The sequence below is a fragment of the Eulemur rufifrons genome, chromosome 24 (assembly GCF_041146395.1).
Source record: "Eulemur rufifrons isolate Redbay chromosome 24, OSU_ERuf_1, whole genome shotgun sequence".
NCBI classification, from domain to species: Eukaryota; Metazoa; Chordata; class Mammalia; order Primates; family Lemuridae; genus Eulemur; species Eulemur rufifrons.
This window is the reverse complement of record NC_091006.1, coordinates 22,597,036-22,619,860: the sequence shown is the minus strand read 5'-3', so window position 1 is coordinate 22,619,860 and position 22,825 is coordinate 22,597,036. Positions and strand designations below refer to the sequence as shown.

The following is a 22,825-nucleotide window of genomic DNA, read 5'->3' as shown; positions in this document are numbered from 1 at the left end:
CTTAGTACTTTAACATCTATCTTGCCAAACATGAGTTGACATCAGAAATTTTTCACAAATAAAATGTTCAATTTGGTCTTTGGAATGTTTCTTGGAGTAATTCATCACCACTGTATAATATGGAAGGCATTTGAAAAAAGGATTTACTTTGAGGAAAGTTGTTTTAGATCTGCTCTAGTAGGAAAATGGATAGACATTTGTGTCAGACAATTAAATGTTGGCAGTACTAGTGACTAGAATTATGCAATTAGCTATAGATCGATGTCCCTTAACACGTGGACTATCACACTAGAGAAAAAATTTTTTTCCTTGGGGCCATGACGTTTTATTACGAAAATAGAATAAAAAGTTCGAAAACAAAATGATCCTTTCTAATGTAATGAAAAATTTGTTATTTTTTATTGTTTTCTGTGCATGAGTTATATGCAACTTGAAAAATAGTTCACGTGGCTTCCAAGGTAGAGACATGTGAGTTACATATGCTTCGTGAGGCCCCGGGCTCAAAACTAGCATGAGTTAAATACAACTCACATGGCAGTTAATATGTTAAAACAAAACTTGCTACACCATCCACGCTTTTTGACTAAGGCCTTTTAGCACCAGAAGTATAGTAGTGTTCTGAGGCTGAGGCATAAATATGGGGCATATTCATGCAGTATCTCCTTTTACTTGTAAAGCCTGTGGAAAAACCTATTGATGTTTATAGTAAAACACGCACGGTTATATTACAGGCTAGAATGTAAAATGCTATGAATTTTAAAAAGCAGTAAGATACAATGAAGAACTTTAATGCCTGTGGGAGGCTGTGTCAGATTACTGCCGGGTATTTTGCTGGTGCCACTCATTCTTCTCTGACACTTTGGGAGAAGTCTTAGAAGACTGATATATATGCATCTTTAGTGCTGGGAGAAAAGAGAGCTCTACCTCCCGTAGGATGGATCACTCAGTAACACTGATTAAAAGATAGGGCATTGTTGGGCTTTGCATGAATAGATTCTTTCTGTCTTATTTAAGGTGCATCAACACACATGAAAATGAAACCCATGCTTAAAAATCAATGCAGAAAGAGATACAAAGTAGAAATTTAAGGATTCAGATGAACATGAATGACATATCGTTATAAAACCCTAGTATTCAGATGTATACTGATTTAAAATATTACATAAATTTTTAAAAATGCTTTGAAAAAAATAGGCACTCAATACATGATATATATTCTCACTAGAAAAAATTAAATATGCTCCTTAAAGGAACACAGACGTTACCATTACACAACTATATGGCCCTTGTTAGGCAAGAAGAGAGGTAAAACCCCCTGTAAGTATATAGCCTGGACTTCCAGGGAAGTCCAGATATTCAAAATATTGGCTTCACAGGCATATTTAATTATGGGCTTTTGAATTTTAATTTTTATTTATTTATATCTGTATACATGTATATGAAAAAATCTGTAAGCTGACTTATTAGGCAAGTTTGAACAATCATACACCAAGATTTTCTAAAGGAAAAAAAAATACCACTCAGCTCTTCTGAGGTTTGAGGTATTCAAAAAGACAGATGAGGGCTTCGTCAGCACACCCGTCACACTGTCACATGGGAAGGAGACATACCTAGTGTCAGCCCCACACTCCCCTGAGGCTAATGGAAACTTACCTTCACTGTTTTATTAAGTGGATGCTGGCAGAGAAGGTGATATGAAACCAAGGAAGACATACCTGAATGTGTTCAAACTATAAAAAATGCATCGAAGATTTTCCATGTAGTTTTCCCTCCAAGAAGGATCTTTGTTTTGCCGAAAAAGTGATATTGAGGATTGAACCAATTTTACACTTGCAGGGCTAGCGTAGGCATAAGTGGTGTTAGCTTTTCCTTTGTCCTTTTTTCCCCAGGTTATGTAAAAAGTCAGTTCTGAATGACTAAGGAGCTCTCTTAGAAGGATTCCGACAATTCCTGCTACCCCTAGGTGACATTAGCAAAGCCGTGAAGCAGGGCTTTGAAGTCAGAAAGGCTCAGGCCAAATGTGTGACTTTTCCAAGGTAGTTCCTTTTCCAAGGTAGCTTAGCCTCACCTTTCTTATCTGTAAAATAAGGTTAGTAATAGTACCTATAATAGAATTGTTTTGGAGGGAAAAAAAGCTATTGCAGGTAAGATACTCAGGACAGTTTCTAATAGTTAATAAGTAATCAACTATTAGCTGCCACTATTAATGCTGTTATTATCCATTAAAATTTAGGATTGGTACTTAGCCTTTAAGTGTGAGTGATAGTGCAAACAAACTTGTCCATCTTCATCATCCTTCCTTCTAAGCATATGTTGTTGGGCAGTGGGCCCATTCTACAGTAAGACTGTTGGCTGCACTGCTTATATCTGGTTGTCCAGATGATTGTCACTCACGAAAGATGTGTACACGGAAATGAAGGATTATTTAAGTTTATGGAGATGAAATCTATTTGTGGTTTGGAGAAAAGGCAAATGGATATTTGCATTTTCATGACAATTTCATGTTTAACAAAACCCCGTAAGATTAACGATTGTGTATTTCTCCATAACCTTAGTAATTTTTTTGTAGCAAACTACATAGATCCACCATAAATTTATACGTCTTGACAGAAAACTGCAAATTGATAGTGAGAGAATAATGCAGTTGCATGTACAGCTCAAATAAGTATTCTAAAAACAACAAAAGACTGGCCTTTCATCCCAACATGCACTCTTTGTAAAAGAATTCAATCAATGAGTCAATAATATTTAAACTGGCAGATGACTTGTTTTTCAACACTGGGACAATATGTAACAATGAACCAGCAACTGTGCAGATGGAGTCATGATCCTGCAAACTGAGAAATGATTTTATAGGAATGGAAACAGTTTACAGGATCATGACTCCATCTGCACACTAAGAAAACCGCTCTTGATGGCCACAGTATATTTTGGCTTCTTGTGTGCGTATGTGCTTTGTGAAGGCAACTCTGCCTCTTCTTCTCTTTCTGTTCTTTCTTGTTCTCACTTGCTTCTAGGGAGCCTCATCTCTTTGTGATTTTTCTTTTCTAAATGTACCTTTTTCTCCCTTCCTTGAACTCCCAACTATTGCTTGGTAACCCAAGTCATATACAGAAGTTTACTGAAGAAATAAGGAAGCTCAGTTGCAAGTGCTAGTATAAAAATTAGCCAGAAAGTTTGACATGTATATACAAGTGGATACATGGCATACACGAATGTTTCTGAGCTAAAATTTCTTTTCAGTAGAAATGGGACAGATATTAATGAATGTAGAGGAAAGAGATGTCCCGTTTCCCACTGTACCCTCATGGTTACATAGCATAGGCATGTAAGAAAGAAGATCATTTTAGTTCAGAAGCCAAAAGTGAAAACTGAAAAGTATCCAACTGAGTGACAATACACAGTGTCTCCTTTCATCACCATCATCCAACTTAGAAACTGTTAATGTGGTGGAGCGTAAGCAATATGTGCTTTGGAATAAAGGAAACTGCTTTTGAATTTCAGCTCTGCTACTAACTAGCAATGTGACCCTGAACTAGGCTAATTACTTAATCTCTTTGTTTCATAATCTGTCAATTGAGTAAGTAATTGTGCCTGCTCTTAGAGGTTACTATAAAGATTAAAGGAGATAGTATATATGAAATTGTTTGGCACCTAATGGACAATGAGTAAAAATTTGTTCTTTTTCACATTTCTCGCTGCCTTACAAGAGATGCCCCAGTCTTTTTAATCTTTTAATTGTATTCTTTAAAGGGGTTCAAACATTTAATTATGCCAGAAATTTTCCTAGGGGAAGATACTATCTGGTCTTCTCCTGTAAGCCTACCTCCTCCCTCAAAATTAACAACCAGTATCCTGCCATGGATAAGTGTGAAACATTGAAACTGTATTTAGGTAGGAGGCCAATGCCTTATCCATTAGGCAACTGGGGCTTCTGTTGAAACTGTATTTATAGAAAAAAAATTAAAGGGTTCAGTGCGTCTTAGTTAAAATATTTAATCCTGTCCCACTGAATCTTAAGACTACCAAAGTGTTATATGCTATACGAAGTCATACAGAAAGGCTTTAAAGTCCTAGAAGTAAGATGTTCAGTTCTTCTATGAGGAATATATTTAATTCAGTCAAAAGCATAAATGCTAGAATTTTGTACATAGGGAACAAGACGTGGACATTCTACCTTCCTCTTGCCTTCTCTTTTCTCCCCTGCCTTTTTTTCCTTCTTTCTTGTTCATCACCAAAAATTTACTAAGGGTCTATTTCATCACTTTTCAAGAATTGTGCTACTTGCAATGAAATAGAATACACACAGACACACACACACACACACACACACACTCTTACATATATTGCTTTTTATAAGATGTATTGTTTTTAAAATTGTGTTATTTTTTGAAGTCAGATTTTCATTAGACTTTAAAAATAATTTTCTACTTTAGTACCACTGCTCATTTGTCTATGTGTAAAAGTTGCAGTGACTATACACCCAAGGGCACACTACTGTTTTGGAAAGAGTCAAAGTAAATTTTCTAACCAGGTGTTGGTTTTATATCCAGAAGAGAAAGAAGCCTTGATAAAAGTGATAAATTATACAAGTAAGAAAAGTAGCCTCAAGGGGGTATATTCCATATTGTTAACAGAGGGATATATTTTATTGATTCATCGTTGACTGTTTCATGCTTAATAATGGATGCATGAGTAAGATAAGTAAAGCCTTTCTCAGGCACCAAGTGTATCACAGTCTATGTATAGTACGTCTAAGTAAAAGGTGGTCTTTCCCCTGGTGTGAAACTGTAAGATCAAGCCAAGTGGTTGGAAGTAGCCATAACTTCCATTTCCATACCTTTATTTCATTCATGGCATATGGAGGCTTCTAAATGCTCCAAAATCATTTTCACTAGAGTGGAATTTCAATAACATTTCTTTCTATATAATTTCTCTATTAATAAATACTATGCATCGATATGTTATAACCGTTGAAAAGAACTTCTGGATTGTGTCTGCTGTGGTCCCATACTAAAGTCAATATACATTTCATAATTAGAAGGCCAATTAAAAGAAACTTTAGGAAATAAAAGATCATCCTAATTTATCTTCCATGAACTATATCATATTATATGCAATTTTATTTTTATTGTGTGCCATTCCCTCTTTACAAAAGAGATTTAAATCATAGACTAATCGTACAACAAGGAGGTGCCGGTTCTTCTGGTGTAGCATTACTCAGGCTTGCATTTGTGAGAATCCTTTACCCACATGGTTGATGTTTTACCATGTCTTTTGAGATAGACCCATCATTTTAGTTTCCTTTTACCATCCTAACCTATGTTTTAGCAGTTTCTGCATGCTTGCAGGAATCAGAAAAGGGGAAGCAATGCATTTAGATTATTACCAGACCTGGAAAATTCTCTAGGTTTGGGTTTGCATAAAACACAGATTTGGAAAAGTTTCCTCAGAATGTCTGTAACGCATCCAAAATGTAATGATGGGTGTGTATGGAAGAGAAGTTTTTGTGAAAAACAGTGGCTGACAAACATATCCATGTTAATATTGCTGCAGTAGCTCAGCCTTTTAACTTCCAGCACAGCACCGCAGGTGAACGTGTGAAGATTGTGGGTTGAATAGTGTATGATTTGAACTTGCCCGGTCACAGTGAAAATCTCAAGCAATAAGCTTGGTGAACAGACTTGGGAAAACTAAAAGGATAATAATCACAAAAAGCAAAGAAAAACTTGCTATAAATTGTGTCTGTTTTAAGACTCAAGGCTGAGATACTGTCAGGTAATTCTGGGAAATCTTCTCCCTTAGTTTTCCTAAGTCACTATATCATCCCTGCAAAAGCCATCTTTTGCCCTTTTATTGACCTAGGAATTAAAAGCATAAATATTTGACTTTATCAAGAGACACTAGTGTGCTCAAGTCATCCAGTACCCTTAAATAAATCTCTTGTGACTGTGTAGCAAGAAGCTTATTCAGTTTTATCCTGTATCTGTTTTCTAGCTACTCACTTTCCTCAAGATGGTGCTTCAATAGAATGGAATAAAACATTAAAGTTTCATTATCATGGAGAATAGTCTTAAAGTTTCTGTTGTTCACATCAGGTTAATCAGAGTCCACATCATTGTAACCCTAAGAAGCTATATTGAGAATACAGTTTCAGGTTATGCTAATATTTATTAAGCACCATCCTAATGCAAGACATTTTACTAGGAGACTTTAATAGACTATATTTTAATAGCACAATATATGTATATTTAATCATCACAAAAACTTTGAGGGGCAGCTGACGTTCATCCTAGGGGCAAGTTCTGCTTTCTCCAGGTCATAGAGCCAGTAGGAACCTTAGCCACCATTTATTTAGGTCTTTCCCAGTCCTGGGCACTGTGCCAACAATTTTGCCTGGATTGTGATGTAATCTGCACAGTAACATTGTCAGGTGAATGGTTTCAAAACCAGTTTCACAAATGAGGGACCTGTGGTCGAGAGGAGTAATTTCCTCAAGATTAGGTGGTGAAGGAGTGGAGGGTCCTGTGCTCAGAAGGTGCTGGAGCCAGAATTCAAGCCCAATTCTCCTAATACTCCCTTCTCTACATTGTGATGTGGTGACACATTAAAGCAGGCAGATCTGCCCTCGGTGGCCAATTGTTGCTGATGCTTGACCTCATGGTCTCAAGCGACCTTGTATGTATCCTAGTGCTAAGTTCTTGTTACCACTAGGAGCCGTGGGTTGGTTCCTGGTGCCACGTCACTTGAAGATAAAGAGGGACAACCTTCAATGGTGCAATTGAGAGTCCCTATGGGAGAGGTGTTCCAACAGTGACACGTGGATGTCACCTCCCTTTTCCGCTCATAGCTCCCACGGCTGTAGCCATATTTGATCCTCTCTTGTTCTTTCTCTAGATCTCTCATTAACCGTAAAGAAGGAAAAGCCAGCGTAAGATGGAAAAGTCACAGACGCATTTTTAAATGTTTCTTACTGACAACATTCATTTCCCCTATCCCAGAGGATTAGCTAAAATTTGATACATAGGAAAGAGGGACAAGAAGTGAAAATTCAAGTGAAAATTAACCTGTGGAAACTCCTTGAAACCCAGTAGGGGACAGAGATTGTCCCAGTGATAATTGGCTAAATCTAAATTAGCCAGTTTCCTAGGGCGAAGAGTTTCTTTGCTTCACGAGCCATGACACTAAGTAAATGGTGAAGACAGAGTGTAGTGTGTTTTGGCTTTTCTGTTTGACCTTTCCAGAATCCTGATTAAGCTTATTGCAGATTCCATAGAAATGGATCATTTTGTAGTTTGTTGCCAAAATATTTGCACCTGGATCCAAGTGGCGACCAGTGGCTCTTGTAGACCAAGCTCCCAAATTGGAATCGATCATTTTCTCTTCTGCGAGTCTAAAGAAATTTACTTTTAATCTTATTTATGGCTTCTATCGTACCCTGCCAATATGTATTTATGAAAGTGCTTTTTTAATACATTTATTTTGAAGTCTTTCATCTGAAGCAAGCTGCTTATTAAAATAAGTAGAGAATGTATTATATACTTTTTACTGTCCTTTTGGTACTGATCTTTTGGGATTTTGAGAGCCAATGTGCTTTAATAGCTTGTCTCAGGAAAAAAAAAAAAACAAAACTGAAAAGCTGAAAGGAATTTAAATGGGCAGAATTGATGTGAATCCAAAATTTGAGAGCAGTTACTGAAAGTTCAAACTGGAATCTGTTTTAGTACACACCTGGCCTTTGTTATCCATCATTCCTTTCAAAAGGAAAAGCCTTGAATGTCTGTCCCCCTCACTGCTTACCCATTGTTTTTATGCAGAACAGTGTGTTGCAAAAGGACCTTCCATCTCTTGTAATAGAAAGCTCATAAAATTGCGTTAAAGAATCTAGCTCAGAAAGAGCAGCTTCCCAGACTCCATTTAGGTAGTGCCTGTGATTTCACGTACGCTGTGTTTCTCCAAAAGCTCAGACAGATCAGACATTTCAGATCACAGGTGAGAGTCACATCATCTAACATTGGGGAGCACTGTTCCACCTTGAATTCTGCAGCCACACAAATCATCCTGATCTTGGTGATTAGCAGGGCTGGGTAGGAGAAGGAATTTTGTTTTGTTTTTTTCTTCATCTGCTCTCATTCATCTTTAATGATGAAAAATACTGTCTTTCCTAACCTCCTTTATTGACAGAAAACAAGTATTTTTGAATTCCTATTAGTTAAGGGCCAGACTAATAGGAACTGGCCTTTATGGCTATGGAAAAGCAGGGAACAAGACCTGCTTCTTCTGTTCTTCCCTCATGGATCTCACATTCTAAATTGCAGCCCTCAAATAAATTTGTGTGTTTCACTTTAAAGATTGATGTAGGCAGGGCCTGAAACATGGCAAACTAAAAAGACAGGCTAGGGTCTTGGAGGGAAGGGAATGGGGACCAAACAGTAGTTAGCAATTCAGATCTTAAGTGAATTATATGATCCTCGAAGTCAAAAACCTGGTATGTGTTATTGCACAATATTTCTATAAAGTAGGGATATTCTCTGAGTAACTGTTTATCTTCTAATACATAAAGCTTTGCATAATAGGAAAAGGGCTTATCTATGTTTTAATTATAGAATATTTTTTAAATACTGTTTTAATTTTCAGACCCATAAAATAAAAAAATTAATGAAACATTTCTAAGAGGAGGGTTTGTTTAACAAATAAATTAGATTCTTCTGCAATTGACATCTTTAATTTATAAATGATACCAAATTATATGAAAAATAGTTTTTAAAATGGATTAAATATTTATGAGTATTATATTTATATTATTTAGTAATTTTTTTGTTTTCACATATTTTACAAAGATATGCTTCCTCATACACAGTCTAAATTTCCAAAAGTTACAAATTAGTTAATTCTTAATTAATATAGTAAAGTTCCAATTTGTGAGATTTTACATGAAGCTAGTGATCAACTTAATTAATAGCAGTCATTTCTTCCACTAGACAAAATATATTGAGTGCCTTTTAGAAACGGGGAAGTTTTATTTTGTTTTGTTTTGTTTTGTTGAAGCCTGAAACAAATTTCAATACTGTCTCCTTAAATATTTTCCATTGTTTCTTATCAGATTAGAGCACAACAAATGTATCCAAATCTTTGATTATTTTATCTAGGTGAAAGGTAAACACATTTGTAATAATTAAAAATTCATTGTGCCCTTATGTTGTTATTTGAGACATTTTTAATGCCTAGAATTGCATTTTTAGATACCTAATTATGCATTTAGGTTGTTTCTATTTTATTTTTATAGTCAAAAATTATCTTTTGCTTACAGTTAATATCTCAATATCTAATGACACCATGATGGCCCCAGAGGATTTGCCAACTGTTTCTACTGACATGGTAAGTGACTTAAATTTGAGACCATCTGCATACTGACTGTGTATTGTATACTCTATTTGTACTATGCACAGTATGATGTGTCCTACCATTTAGCAATCCTGGCATGAACACATATTTAATAATCATTGTTAGTGGAGGGATGGAAAAAAATACTTTCCTTTGCCCTAGTCAGCTTCCCCCCCCCCCCCCCCCCCGCCCTTTTCAAAACAACTGAAGCCAATATTTACCTCTATAACATGCTTTTTAAAAACCTTCTTAGGAATTTAACTGCGATGTCCCATTAATTGTAACCTTGAAATATTTTCACAAGGGAAAATGTGACAAGTTGAAAAATGAGAGCATGGTATCCCCTCTCTGTTTCTAGTACAGTTAAGAATTCTGACTAACCCAATGGTGCTGTGTTCTCTTCACTAAGGGTGATTGTAGAATGTTTCCCCTGCTACTTAGCAAGGACTGTGCCTCCGTCACATGATATCCTTTCCCATGGCTTGTGACCAAGGATCTTCAAGGGACTGGAACTAAGCTTTAAAAATGAGCTGTTTTGCATGGAAGGTCACACACTGGAAGGGGACTTTTGTGTTGGATAAAAATGGGAAAAAGTGCTGTTTCAGACTTCCAATTGTGTTCCTTCTTTGCTGGATGTGGAATCTTACCAAAGAATATCAATCTTTCCATTATAAAGACAGAAGCCATTATACTTTGTGCTGATAGAATGCCCATCTCTCAGGAGACCAGAGCGTTTCTGCAGATATTATTTAGCGAGTGCCCACAACATCCCTTTCACAGATGATGTTTTGCATCTTTCCTGGGCAACTCTTGCAGAACCCTGCTTCTCTTGTTTTCTTATTCTACGGCTCTCTTGACTTCTTCCCTCACTGTTAAAATTTTCTCTGACTTTTCTCAAACCTTACCTCTCTGTTTCTTCCGTGTTTGATAGTGTGTGTCTGTGTGTAAGAATAGGTATATATGTTTTACCACATACGTACAGAAAAGAGTGCAATTTTCAGTCTTTTAAAAAGTCAGCCGGCCTGTTACTTAAAAGAACTTGCCTAAAATACAGGGAAACATATTTCCTTCTAGATGTTAAAGAATTTTAGTTAAAATTCTTATTAAGGTAAAAAAATATAATTAATATAAAACATAAATTAATTTGCAATAAAAATTAATGAAACACTTCCACACTTAAAAAGAGATTGTTTCCTAACTTAATTACTTTTGTAACTAATTAAGGAAGGCTTTAAAACTAATGAATTTTTAAGCCCTGTCTTTGGGCAAGTCCTGGAAGAGACTCCAATAATTGATATGTAATTACAGAAGGATGTCACCATAAGATTCATGGAAAGCAAGTGAAAGTTCTGGTTGACTTCTGGTATGACTCTGAGAGAGGACACAGAGGCGTGATAATGATCAGAGCTTAGCTACCATTTCTACCAGAGACCAGGTGTATCACACACATGGTCATCATTATAAACCTTAGTATGTATTATAAATATAAACATCAACACAAACTATCAGGCCTAATTATCTCTGTTTTGTAGATGAGAGAAACTGGAGCTCCAGAGGTAAATCATCTTTTTTGCTCTAGGTCACGAACTCATCAATTAGTCGAACGAAGCTTTGAACTGAAGTCTGGGTGGTTCCAAGACCTGTGCTATTTCTGGTACATGATGCTCCAGTGTTTGCAAATGGAAGGGTTTACCCTTTTAGTTCCCACGGGTGCTCTGCACTCCAGGGCAACAGTCTCCTCGTGTGTATCGATCACATGCCTTAATTGAAATGCTAAGGTGCTATGTTCAGCACTTCTAGGGAAAGAAGTTAGGGAAAAAAGCATATATGTCTGTGCGTGTGTGTGTGTGTGTATGTGTGTGTGTGTTGTGTGTGTGATCATGAAGGACAACTTTTATTCTATCCTTCATTTCTCGTCTTCCGTCCATATCAATACCTTTACGTATGCTTTGTGTGTATACATACATATACACATATATGTACACATACAATATAGGTAAATGATTTAGCAGTGAATATTAAAGAGGTAAAATGATTTATTATCATCAATGATAACTGTCATTTACTGAGCACCTACCAGGCTCTTTACATTAATTGTTTATAATTCTCACACTAACTTTATGGGTAGCATGTTAACCTCTTTTATAGCTAAAACACAGGCTTAGAAAAGTTAACTGACCTTCCAAAGGCCGTATCACCGGTATATATATGGTAAAACCAGGATTTGAACTCAGGGCTTTCTAGCTGTAGAATCTGCCTTCTTTCCATTCTTTAGGGAAACAGCATAGTGTTCCATATAGAGGGACTTACAGACATTGAGTTCTCGTGTCAAACTTCCTGGTTTCAAACACAGAGCTCCAGTCCTTGGCAGGCTCTGGAACCTTCTCAGTTTCCCAAGAAATTGGAAGCCCCTGCTCCTGAGGGGCGAGGGAGTCCCCTGCTTGGCCATGCTGGCTCTGCTACCCTGAACCTCTCTTAGGACACATAGTTATCAGGACTTAATTTCTTTCCTTTGATTTTAGCCATAACTAGATCAGGAGAGAAGGTACCGGAAAACTGACAGGCAGCCCCCAGGCCAGCGCGGCTCCCTCTCACAGCCCCGAGAAACCTGTCAGGGCCAGGGAGGCCTTTTCCCTTCAGCTTCATTCGTGTGAAGACAAGCTTTCTCCTTCCTGGTGGCAGGGGTGTGTTTCAGGGGGAAAAGTCAGGAAAAAAGAGGGTCTGGCAGCGTTTAAACAGATACTAGAACTCTAGATTATACCTCAAGATAAAAAGGCAGGTTTTTAAATTTTTTTCCCATTTATTATTGGAGTCATCTTTATTTCTTCTCACATTTGCCAATTTTCCTATACATTTCTCACTTGGCATAGCTCTTCAATCTGCAAACAAAATTCTTTAGAAGGTGCCTGTCGACCTTTGAGACCAGCCACAGTTTATTCACCCTGAATGAATATCTAAAGAATGAACATTACGATCTGTTGACTTCAAGTTCCCAGCTTCTCAGAGGGACAGATTTCAGAATCTAGTGTCAGTCTCCTCTGAGGAGCTGATTGAAAGGATCAGTTAGTAAGTATTTGTTTTTCACATTAGAAGCCCCCTTTTTTTTTTTTTAGTTGAGGCATACCTTAAAATGCATGGTTCTGAAGGGTTCGCTGAAGTAAGTTTTGATGGTTGTATACCCCATGTAACTGCCATGCAAACAAGATAGAACATTCCCATCATCCCAGAAAGTCCCATGGAATGCTCTGTATCTTATTTTATACATCAGCTCTCTGAGCCTTGAGAAGTCTTTCTTTTGCCCAACTACCCTGCCCCCAGCCTGCGGCGGGCAGATATCTGAGCCCTTCCAGAAGTGACTGAGTGCCTCAAAAGGGCTTTCTCTCAGCTGCGCTGCCAGTCTTAAGAGAGTGGCTTTCTTGCACTGGATGGGCAGCTCTGTGTCTGTAAGGGGGATTTCTCTCAGTTCTCCTCTCCAACCTCCCACCTCTCACGTATCACCTGTGCACTGGCCCAAACACCATGAGAAAGTTTGGAGAGTGGATACAGGATCACTCTGTGCCTAGGATTCTTCCAGGTTCTAATCTGTCACCCCAGTCCACATGCAGCCTTTAAAAATGCGTTAAAGATTTGACTTCTATCTCCCTACGTCCATCTACAGTGGATTTATCTTCCACCTGCTTTTCTTCCAGGAATGAAGCAGCCATAGGTCTCTTTCCTTAGATGAAGGACTGCTAACGTTTTGGAATTTAGTTTATTTAAGCTTCTTTGCATCCTTATCTTTCTGGTGGGTTCTTAAAAACTACAATTTTGTAGCTTATCTAGCTTGCTTTGGTGGTTAGGATGGGAGTGATGGTCTCTTACAACTTTCTAAAATCTTAATCACAAGAGGAACAGCCAATTCATTCTGATATTTTACAACAGTACAGACAACTGCAGCTCAAATATCTGTTATAAATGAAAAGATTTCAAATTACTGCCAATCTGGCTTTCCCTATGTGGGGGAAAAAAAACCTAAGTGAGTACATCAACTGCTTAGCATTGAGGCTTTTATTTGTAGTAGCATCCTCATTTATATTTTAAAATGGCATATATTTTACCAGTGAAGACCCAAGTAGAGCAGGTCTTTGAATAATGTTGTATTATTATAACATTGATGAGAGTTGATTCCTGGTCAGGGCTGCTGTCTGTGTGGAGTTTGCATGTTCTTTTCACATCCGCATGGGTTTTCTCTGGGTGCTCCAGTTTCCTCCCACATCCCCAAGATGAGCGTGCTAGGTTCACTGGTGTGTCTAAATTGTCCCAGAGTGAGTGTGGGTGTGCGTGTGAGTTCACCCTACGATGGAAATGGTGTCCTGTCCTGGTTTGGTTCCTGCCTTGTACCCTGAGCTGCTGGGATAGGCTTCGGCCACCCATGACCCTGAGCTGAATAAATGGGTAAATAATTACCTTACTTGTTTTTCATTAATCTTTCTTAAATGTATGTATAGCTCACATTTATTTCAATATTTAATATTAGAAATGTGTTGGTCTTTATTTAGAAGTTGGTGATTTTTGGGGGGGGACCAGAAATGTGCCTTAGGAACTTAATTCTTGTTTATATCAATGAGCCTGTAGTAAAATTGGTTTCTTTATGTCATTTCACTTAAAATCACAGTTTCCAAGAACCTATTGATGAGGTTAAGTGAGGACTTACTGCAGTGTAGAACCTTTCATTATTTTTTGCATATTACATTACCTAGAGATGCTATTAATCATGGAACCGAGAGCTATTATAGTCACATAAATTCTGCTTGGCACACAGACATGGAAGCAAAAGTGGTTTGATGTGATGTACCTTCAGGGGGATTCTAGGAGTTGATGTTTGTCTTCATGGGAAATGGAAAGTCATGTTAATCTTCTTGTGCATCCTTGTGATTTCTTTCCCATTGAGAAAGTCAAGTGTAGAAATCATTTGATTTTTAAATCTCTTTGAAGATTGTATGTTCCTACTTTTATAACTATTATGGAAAATTTCAAACACGCACTAAAATAGAATAGTACAGTGAAGCTCCATGTAACATCGTCTAGCCTCAAGGACTGTCAACACTTTGCTTATCCTCTTACATACCCCACTTTTTCTTTGGGGAAGATGCCATGGTATTTTCAGTTTTAAAATAAATCCTTCAGTATACTTTCTAATTTCAAGAATTGCAAGCAAATTCATGCAGTATAGGCAGGGTCATTCTCTTGAAGATGAAGATTAAAAATTAGATTGGAATATCTTTTCATGAGACTTCCCTCAGTTAAGATCTTCAGCACCTTGGTCCCATTTCCTTTAAATCTTTTTTCTCACTGTCCCTTTACACAAATAATCTGCTTCAGCCTATCTGGGGCACTCACTGTTGGCTCCTGCATGTGCTGGGCATTCAGTAAGTTTTTATAATAGCAAAGGGCTTGCTGGGTAAGTGAATGAAGCATTGCATGTCCCCAGATCAGCATCTTTGCTCATGGTGTCTCTCTGTCTATTTCTTTACACTTTCTTTCTGCCAATACCAAAAGAAATACACATCCAAAGTTTGTTGCTTGTATTCCCTTATCCATTGGCCTTTGTTACTCTTGCTGTCATTTCTTTTTAGTTTTGCTGTCCTGTTCGTCTTCCTTCTGCTGCCTTTTCCATATGAGAATTCTACAAGGACCTCTTAGGTCTCCTTCAGGGCTTAGTTTAAGTTTTGTTTTCTCTGTACTCAATGAAGTTGACTACTCTCTCTTCTGATCGTCTCATCTCTGTACCACGCCATTAGATACTTTCTTTTACTGCCTTATATTATGAGTTCATATTTAAGTGAACATATTTTATTGCTGTAAGGAGACTTTTAAAAATTGTTGATATTTTTTTCATCTTTATTGTTCCTATAAAGGTTATATGAGTTCATGCACACAGTCAGGTCCCAGTGCATTTTCTGTTTTCTTTTAGCCACATTTTTTCTGTTTTCCAGATGCTACTGTTACTCAAAATATCCTATATCCAATTGAAATAGTGTTGCCAGATTTAGCAAATAAAAATAAAGAGTGCATATTGCATCTGAATTTTAGATAAATATTGAACAATTTTTTGGTAGTAAGTATATCCTAAATATGACATATAACATACTAAAAATATTCATTGCTTAGTTGAAATTCACATGTAACTGGGCATCCTATATTTTACCTGAAACCCTAAATTGAAAGTTTATTTTCCTTTAATTTTTCCTCCAGACAAAAAAGGTGACAAATTGGTGCATATCTTCTTTGAATATGTCATGTATTCCAAACCTGATGAGAGACTTCATTCAGTCAGTCAATTAAGATTTCTTTGATGTCTAATTGTCCTAAATTGAACTCTGCTACTATCTTAGTTTATCCTTTTTCTTTTTTCTTATTTTTTAGTGATACACAGTCCCTTTGGTCCTCAGGCACTATCCTCATATCATCTTTTGCTTTTACCCATGCTTAGTCCAAGCAGTTACTAAGTCCTAGTCAGTCTCTCTCTCTCTCTCTCTTTCTTCCCCCTTCTTTGTCTCTCTTTGATTTTCCTTTCTCTATTCTTGTTTTTTCCATCACCCTCTTTTCCCTTTCATCCTTGTAGCTGGCTTCTTTCTCATCCACCGCAATCACCTCAAAAGTCTTCACCAACCCTGATGAACTGGCCTTGACCTTGCAATGTACTCATGTTCTATTCTATTCTTTTGCTACTTGATTTCTTGAAAAAATAGCCTGTAATTGCTGTTGCAATTTTTTCCCTCCCACTCATTTCTCAGCTCATTGTATTTCTTTTACCCATCACTCTGATGACTTTTTCATAGTCTTTTGTGGCATCTTCACTTCCCTTGTGGATACCCTAGATATTTAACACTTTTTTTACAGCACAATTTTTCTTTGTAACTTTATTAAGTCTTATTACTCCAGTGGTCAGATCTTTGCCGATGACTCCTAATTAGATGCCTCTAAACTTGACATTTCTTCTAGATCCAGGTCTCCAGACCCATGACCCATCTCTCTGAGTGTTTCCAAACTCACAGCACTGAACATGGCGGGGAGCTACAATATAAATGTAATGAAAAGTTACAAGCATCATAAGGAAAATACATAATGTGCTATGAGAATTCTAACAGGCAGAGAGGATCTCTGAGATTGTTTCCATTTGTCCTGTTTTTGATTCAACCATTTAAACACTATGTATAGAATTTTGCATAGGAAATAAAGATCAAAATGATAGAGAAGTGAGAATCACTTGTAAGGTAAAAGACAGTAGCAGTGAGATGAGTTAAGAGTCTCTTGTATTAAGCCCAGAGGAGACAATGGTGGCTTGAACAAGGGTGGTAGCAGTGGGTGTGGGTTGGTTTGTTAATCACATGGATGTTGCTGAAATTTTTATGGAGTTAACCTTCATTGGCATCACCTTATATGGAATAATAACATTGAAACAACACAAATAATATAGGTCGCTAAATAACATAGATGTCTTTTCAGTGATACTTAAATAGAGTTGTTGGACTTTAAGTTTTATGGGTATGTTTTGAAATATATGCTGAGATATATGCACTCCACCTAAAGTTTTTAGACTTAAGTCCTTAGTGTTAGATGGTATTTGGAGGCTAAATTTTATGTATAATGATACAAAGAATCGTGTGAGGCTTACAAAATACTGATATTGGCATTTTAAATTGATGTGAGCAAGAAAATATGTCTATCGTTTCATATATATCTGTATAGTTTTCACCTCACCTTGAATCTCTGTAAGAAAATCAATAAAACTGCCTGATGAGATTGTTTTTATGCATCTTACCTCTTTGGAGAAGTCTAGTTATAAAAAAAGAATTCTGTTGATATTAAAGTGAAGTGAAATGGTAAATTTTTGCTGATTTGAAGACAAAGCAATCTATTACCTATTATAACCTCTAAACTTTAAATGTATTCCGCTAAAAACATCCATATAACAAAATGAGACATGATTAATCACTTTTCAGAAGCAGAGTTTGATAAAAGAACAATTATGCAATTCAGCTATTTAGAAGTTGATGCTACTATAGAAAAAATATTTCAGGAAAAGATCTAGAGCTTTTTTTTATTGACTTATGTAAGCACTTTACCTTTTAAGCTCTATAAAAATATGAACTTTTTCTGGCCAAAGATTCTTCTTTTATGACTAGGTTACATCAGGAGAATTCTTTGAATAGTAAAAGATATTGATGATGTGTTTGGTGTGAGGTAGAATTCTTGCCTTCAAAGGACAGGAGAAATTTATATTTCCACATTTATTTGCAAGGTGTTTTCAAATAACTCTCCTGTTAGCATATGACATACCCATTAACCTTGGACCCGGGAGGAATGAAATTGTGGGTATTTAGAATATTTCTAAGCTGAGACACTCAGTCCCTTCCACACAACCACACTGGCGTTTATTTAGACTTTGAACATCTTTCTCCATGAAACAGCCATAATTGTCACAATATGCAAGAAAGAGCTCTGTATATAGCAAAAGAAATTCAGTTAAAGGATAAGTATTTTAAGAACGCTCAACTATCAGTGTGAGAAAGATCTGTGCAGAAGTTTTGTTAAGCAAGGGAATGAGTGATTAGGAAACTGCTCATCACACAAAATGTTCAAGCAGAGAATGAATGACCGTCTTTCATGACGATTGAATACTAGGGATGAGAAATCTGATAAAATGATCCCTGAGTTTCCCCGACACTCTAACATTTTATAAAAAGTCCCTTAGGCTTAGAGGCCATGAACCTTTGATTGACCGGTAATTCAAGTAAGTTGGCTGTTTTAGAAGCAGATTCTGATACAGGAGTTTGGGGTGCATGTAACATGAAGAGAGTGGTCTCAATAAAATGAGAGAGAGAGAAGCGACGTAGGACGGGGAAGGAGTTAAGCAAGGGTGTGGTCTCAGCTGAGTTCAGCTTCAGCCTGATCCCAAGAGGAGCATACATTGTGCCATCGTGTTGTTCCCACCTTGAGACGAGGGGGCTAGTTTTTTCCCCTCTGTTAGCGTTGGTCAGTAATTGGCTGTGAGGGGGGCATATCCTTCCAGGGGAGGTAGCTCTTGTGTGGCTAATGGCAGTTCTCCAGGGAAGGAGCCAGCCGGGAACTGAGAGCAGCCAATACTCAGAGTGCTGGGGCATGGGTGCACTGGCCCTGCCCGCTGTGCTAGCGAAAGGGTGCTCCTGTGTATGAGAAACAGAAGATAAGAAGAGGAGTGAGCTGCTGGAGAGAAGCAGGGCGCTGGCACTGCGCTAGCAATACATGAAAACCGACCTCTGTGCTGGAGGCCGTAGGGGTATACATCCCATCACCACAGCCTTAAAGGCATCACAGCACATACCAACGATGGATGCTTATCACGCTGACCTGCAGGCAGCAAGAAAAAAACCTCTACTTTATTAGAAATGCAATTTCAAAAGGAGGGGCAGTCCACAGTTGTATAGTTTAATTCCTTAAATCACCAGTTTCTAGTTCTTTATCAAAGAAGTAGTGTAGTTAAGAAAGTGCATGGTAAGTGAGTAGTTAACCTGCCATAACTTTTAGAACATTAGCCATAGAGCCATCAGGTAGAAGCATAAGAAGTCGTGCACGGCCAAATTAAGGACTTCTTGAACAACAGAGATGTTTCAGAGAGTCTCACATTTAATATCCTATTAATGTGTCTCAGTTTACTTTCAGGAAGGCTGACCGGAAAGAAGGACTTTGTGGTTTGTTCCATTGAACAAATGGGTTATTGTACGGCTGTAGCCCAAACGCGTTAGCAAATTGCATTATTCTCATTGAATTTTCAATAACTGCTGTCCTCCTGCCCGCCCCCCGCCCCCACCTGTGACTCCATCAACATCTCATCAAGTTGCACCCTTCAATGGTTATCCTCGGGCTGTTTGACAGAAACTTATAGTATAATCTCTATGTAGCCCATCAAGTATAAAAAGCTGCTTTTGATATGTCAGTGTTCTCTAGAAAAATTGTAATGTTTTTCTTCTTCAGTACCACAATGCTACCCTCGACTGGGCACTTTTGTCGAAGAAGGAGTGTTTGAAATACGGAGGAAAGCTCGTGGGGAACAACTGTCATTTTGTTCCTGACATCACACTCATGTCTTTCATCCTGTTCTTGGGAACCTACACCTCTTCTATGGCTCTGAAAAAGTTCAAAACTAGTCGTTATTTTCCAACCACAGTAAGTACCTGAGCTTTCAGTCATTTTCGTTGGATTTACACTGTATCAAACATAATGCAAGTTTACAAAATGAAGAAAAGCTCCTGCAGTACAAGCTGTCCAATATAATATTGTACGTTTAAAAAAATTCCATCTCAATCTTTGTTCATGTGCATAGTTATTTATCATAATTGTAGTCCAGCTTTGAAAAACCTTCCAAGGATTTGCTCACATAATTCTGTCATAATTCTGAATGTACTGAAAGGAACAAGTGGGAGGTATTCTATCTAAAAATCTACGAGTGAAGAAAAAGACCTTTTAAATCCATAGTGTTTAAGCACATAAGCAAAAACGCTTTTCGTATTAAATTAATTTTCTTTTTTTCATAATGAACTATCAAAAATTCTTTTCCTATTAAGCAGGAATTTTCATGTTGTAGAATTTCTTGTCCATCAGCTGTACATGTGAGTATTTTAGTACTGCAATTGTGGGCTGTGGGAGTAAACATAAATTGTGTTGTTACACAAGTATTGGTATAAGATACGACTGTCATCTGAGCCAAACTTTCCTTCCCATGATGATGAATGCCGTAGTAAGGAGAAACAGATAATTAAACTGGATTGTGCAGACATCCTGTCTCCCATTAATATGCTTGGGTGAACTCAAAGTCAAAACTGCGGTTCATGGAGAGACTTCAAGATAAGACCAACATTTAGTTAATGGCATTTTGTTTTTTTTACCTGAAGAATGAAACTAAGATAATCCTTTGCTTTACAGTTTAGCTCTTAGTGTTTAGAATGTCAGTATTTCTTAGGCAATCTTGATTACACCCGATTTAGATGAGTGGCCTGCTCTGTACAATTGACATGTCACAAAATCTCTTCTTATGTTTTGTGAAAAAGAAGTGGAAGAACTTTAGAAGATGAGATGCACTCAATGAAATTCCTTTTTCCAATTTCTAGGAGGTGAAACTTACAATTAATATATTTACTTTCACTCAGGTGACGTTTGACTCTCTGATTCTTCTTATAAAATTGAAAATGAAGTAAAGGGTTGATAATGAAATGTCTAGAACTGCATGACCCAAAGAATGAAAAATTTCCCCAAAGTGAAATGGAGAGAGAAGCGTTCAGTTTAGTTTGCTTAACATAGAGGTTGCAGACCAGCAGTCCACAGGCAGAATTCGGCCCACAGCCATTCTCTGTTACGCCCACAGTATGTAAACACATACACACACAGTTCAGGCCTTCGGTGAAACCTGTAATTTGCAGGTAATCATTGTCTTCCCGACTGTCTATTGCCCAAGACTTGGCTGCTTCACACGTTCAGATTAACTGCCTGTTCCTAAACACACGAGACTGTGACCCCAGCTCATGTCCTGGGGAATGTGCTTTCTCGATCCACCTCTTCAACTGTATGAATTTTGTGTTGAACAGATTCCTGGGTAAAGGTCTTTGAGGAAAATTTCCTTTCCATTGAGATTTTTCCGTCTTAGTTATTAGTTTATTGGGCATCTTGTATTTGTTTGCGTTTTTGGCTTACACTTTGAAAATCATCACCACCTGCCAAAGTCTGATTAATTTAAGCATAATAGTTGGAAAAGTGGGACATTTGTGAAGCACTTGTAAGTTGTAATTCGCAAAATGAACTAGTTTCAACCTTAAGATGGAGATCTTTTTTTCCTTTTAAAAAAAATTTTTTTATTTCAGCATATTACGGGGGTAAAAATGTTTAGGTTACCCAGCCTGAGTCAGAGTTTCAAGCATGTCCATCCCCCAGACAGTGTGCACCACATCCATTAGGTGTGACTAAGGGGGGCGCAGTCCATCTGGGAATGGACTTGAAGTTCATATAGCAATGATTGACTATTACAAATTTCCAGAAATTGGTTACTGTCTCCACCATTAAACCAGGTCTGCTTTTGAGTTGCTGCCAGTCTCAGTCTGTGGATAATTCACAACGGTCATTCAGCAAATTCAAAATATGGTTTCCTTTCCTCCCATAGTTGAACTTACTCATCTCTCTGTATTCCTTATATTAGCTAACAATATCCTATCCTCAAAACCACCCGAATCTTAAAATCATATCTGGTGTATAAGTCAGAGTCCTAGCAGGAAACAAGTGATATACTCAAATTAGAATAATTTGAAGAGTTTAATAAAGGCATTATTTATGAAGGTGAGGTTAGGGCATAGGGAAACCAAAGGAGAGAGAGTGGTCTCCTAGTGTTAGTAAGAGTGGGATCGTTACTATTCTGGCCCAAACGATGTGGAAAGGGATTGGTTACTGGAACCTGGAAGGAGAGAGAAGGGTAGAGCTGTCTTGAGAGGCAGTGTAACCTTGGATTGAGGGATTTAGCCAGCCTGGGGCCAGCTCTCAGGGCTACAGGTGGGGAAATCCGTAGTACCCTGATCCCACTTTCTCCCTCTTAACAGCCTGCTTTGGCTGCCACTGGCCAAACCCAGGTAGAAGCTGGAAAGCAAAGGAGCCCGTTGTTGACCACACAGGCTAGTCTTCTAAGGCAGAGAGTGCGGTAGCGAGGGCTAGAGAATGGATCCAGCTTGAGAAATGAAGATACCCATTGCATGTGGCACTCCACGTTTTCCTTTTCAAATTAAAGTCATCACAGTCCTTCTGATTATTCAGCTATAGTCTTTCTCCTTTACATTTACACTTCGATTCCCCTAGTTCTGGCCCTCATTACTTTTGCCTAGACCATGGTCATTGTCTCACTCTCTTTCTGTCCCTCATGGAGCCACTAGCAGCCTATCAGTAGGAGCACTTAAGATGGAACAGACTGCCTTTGCTAGCCTTAAATACCTGCCTGTCAGGTATTTAATCTATATATCAGGCACTTCTAGAGAGCCTCCAGCTCAGTGGAAATACCAGTGTACTCCATCAGCTGTCTTTTTTGTGTTCCTCATTCCGTTTAGAGATGTGTATTGTCTGTCATCCCACACTGTGAGTGGTCTGTTACATCAGCCTCAAGTCTTTAGTCAAGGTCTTTCAGCATCGAAACTTCCAGTCGGAACATCACATCATAATCTGTGATCCTCTATGGCAGATGGCTCCGGGCATTCACATGAAATCTTCTTCCAGAATCCCACAGCAGCAAATGATCATAAGCATAGAACAAAGATTCCATCCCTGCATATGTGGTGGCAAAATGAAAGCAATAACTTAAAAATAGAGCAGCTTTGTGGCTAGTAGAAATTGGAAAGCCATAGAACCCTACGAATTAGGCAGAATTATTGGTATTTTGATATAGTCAGAT

At 37.8% G+C, this 22,825-nt stretch overlaps 1 protein-coding gene across 3 annotated transcripts in view; it reads left to right on the top strand.

The window, feature by feature from the left end:
• The window catches only part of SLC4A4 (solute carrier family 4 member 4), a 330,474-nt gene that overhangs the window by 259,122 nt on the left and 48,527 nt on the right, over nt 1-22,825 (top strand). For all 3 annotated transcript variants that reach the window (XM_069458317.1, XM_069458318.1, XM_069458316.1), the window contains exons 15-16: nt 9,311-9,378; nt 19,381-19,572. In XM_069458317.1, coding sequence (XP_069314418.1) covers nt 9,311-9,378; nt 19,381-19,572 — 260 coding nt within the window. The remainder of the gene's footprint in view (nt 1-9,310; nt 9,379-19,380; nt 19,573-22,825) is intronic.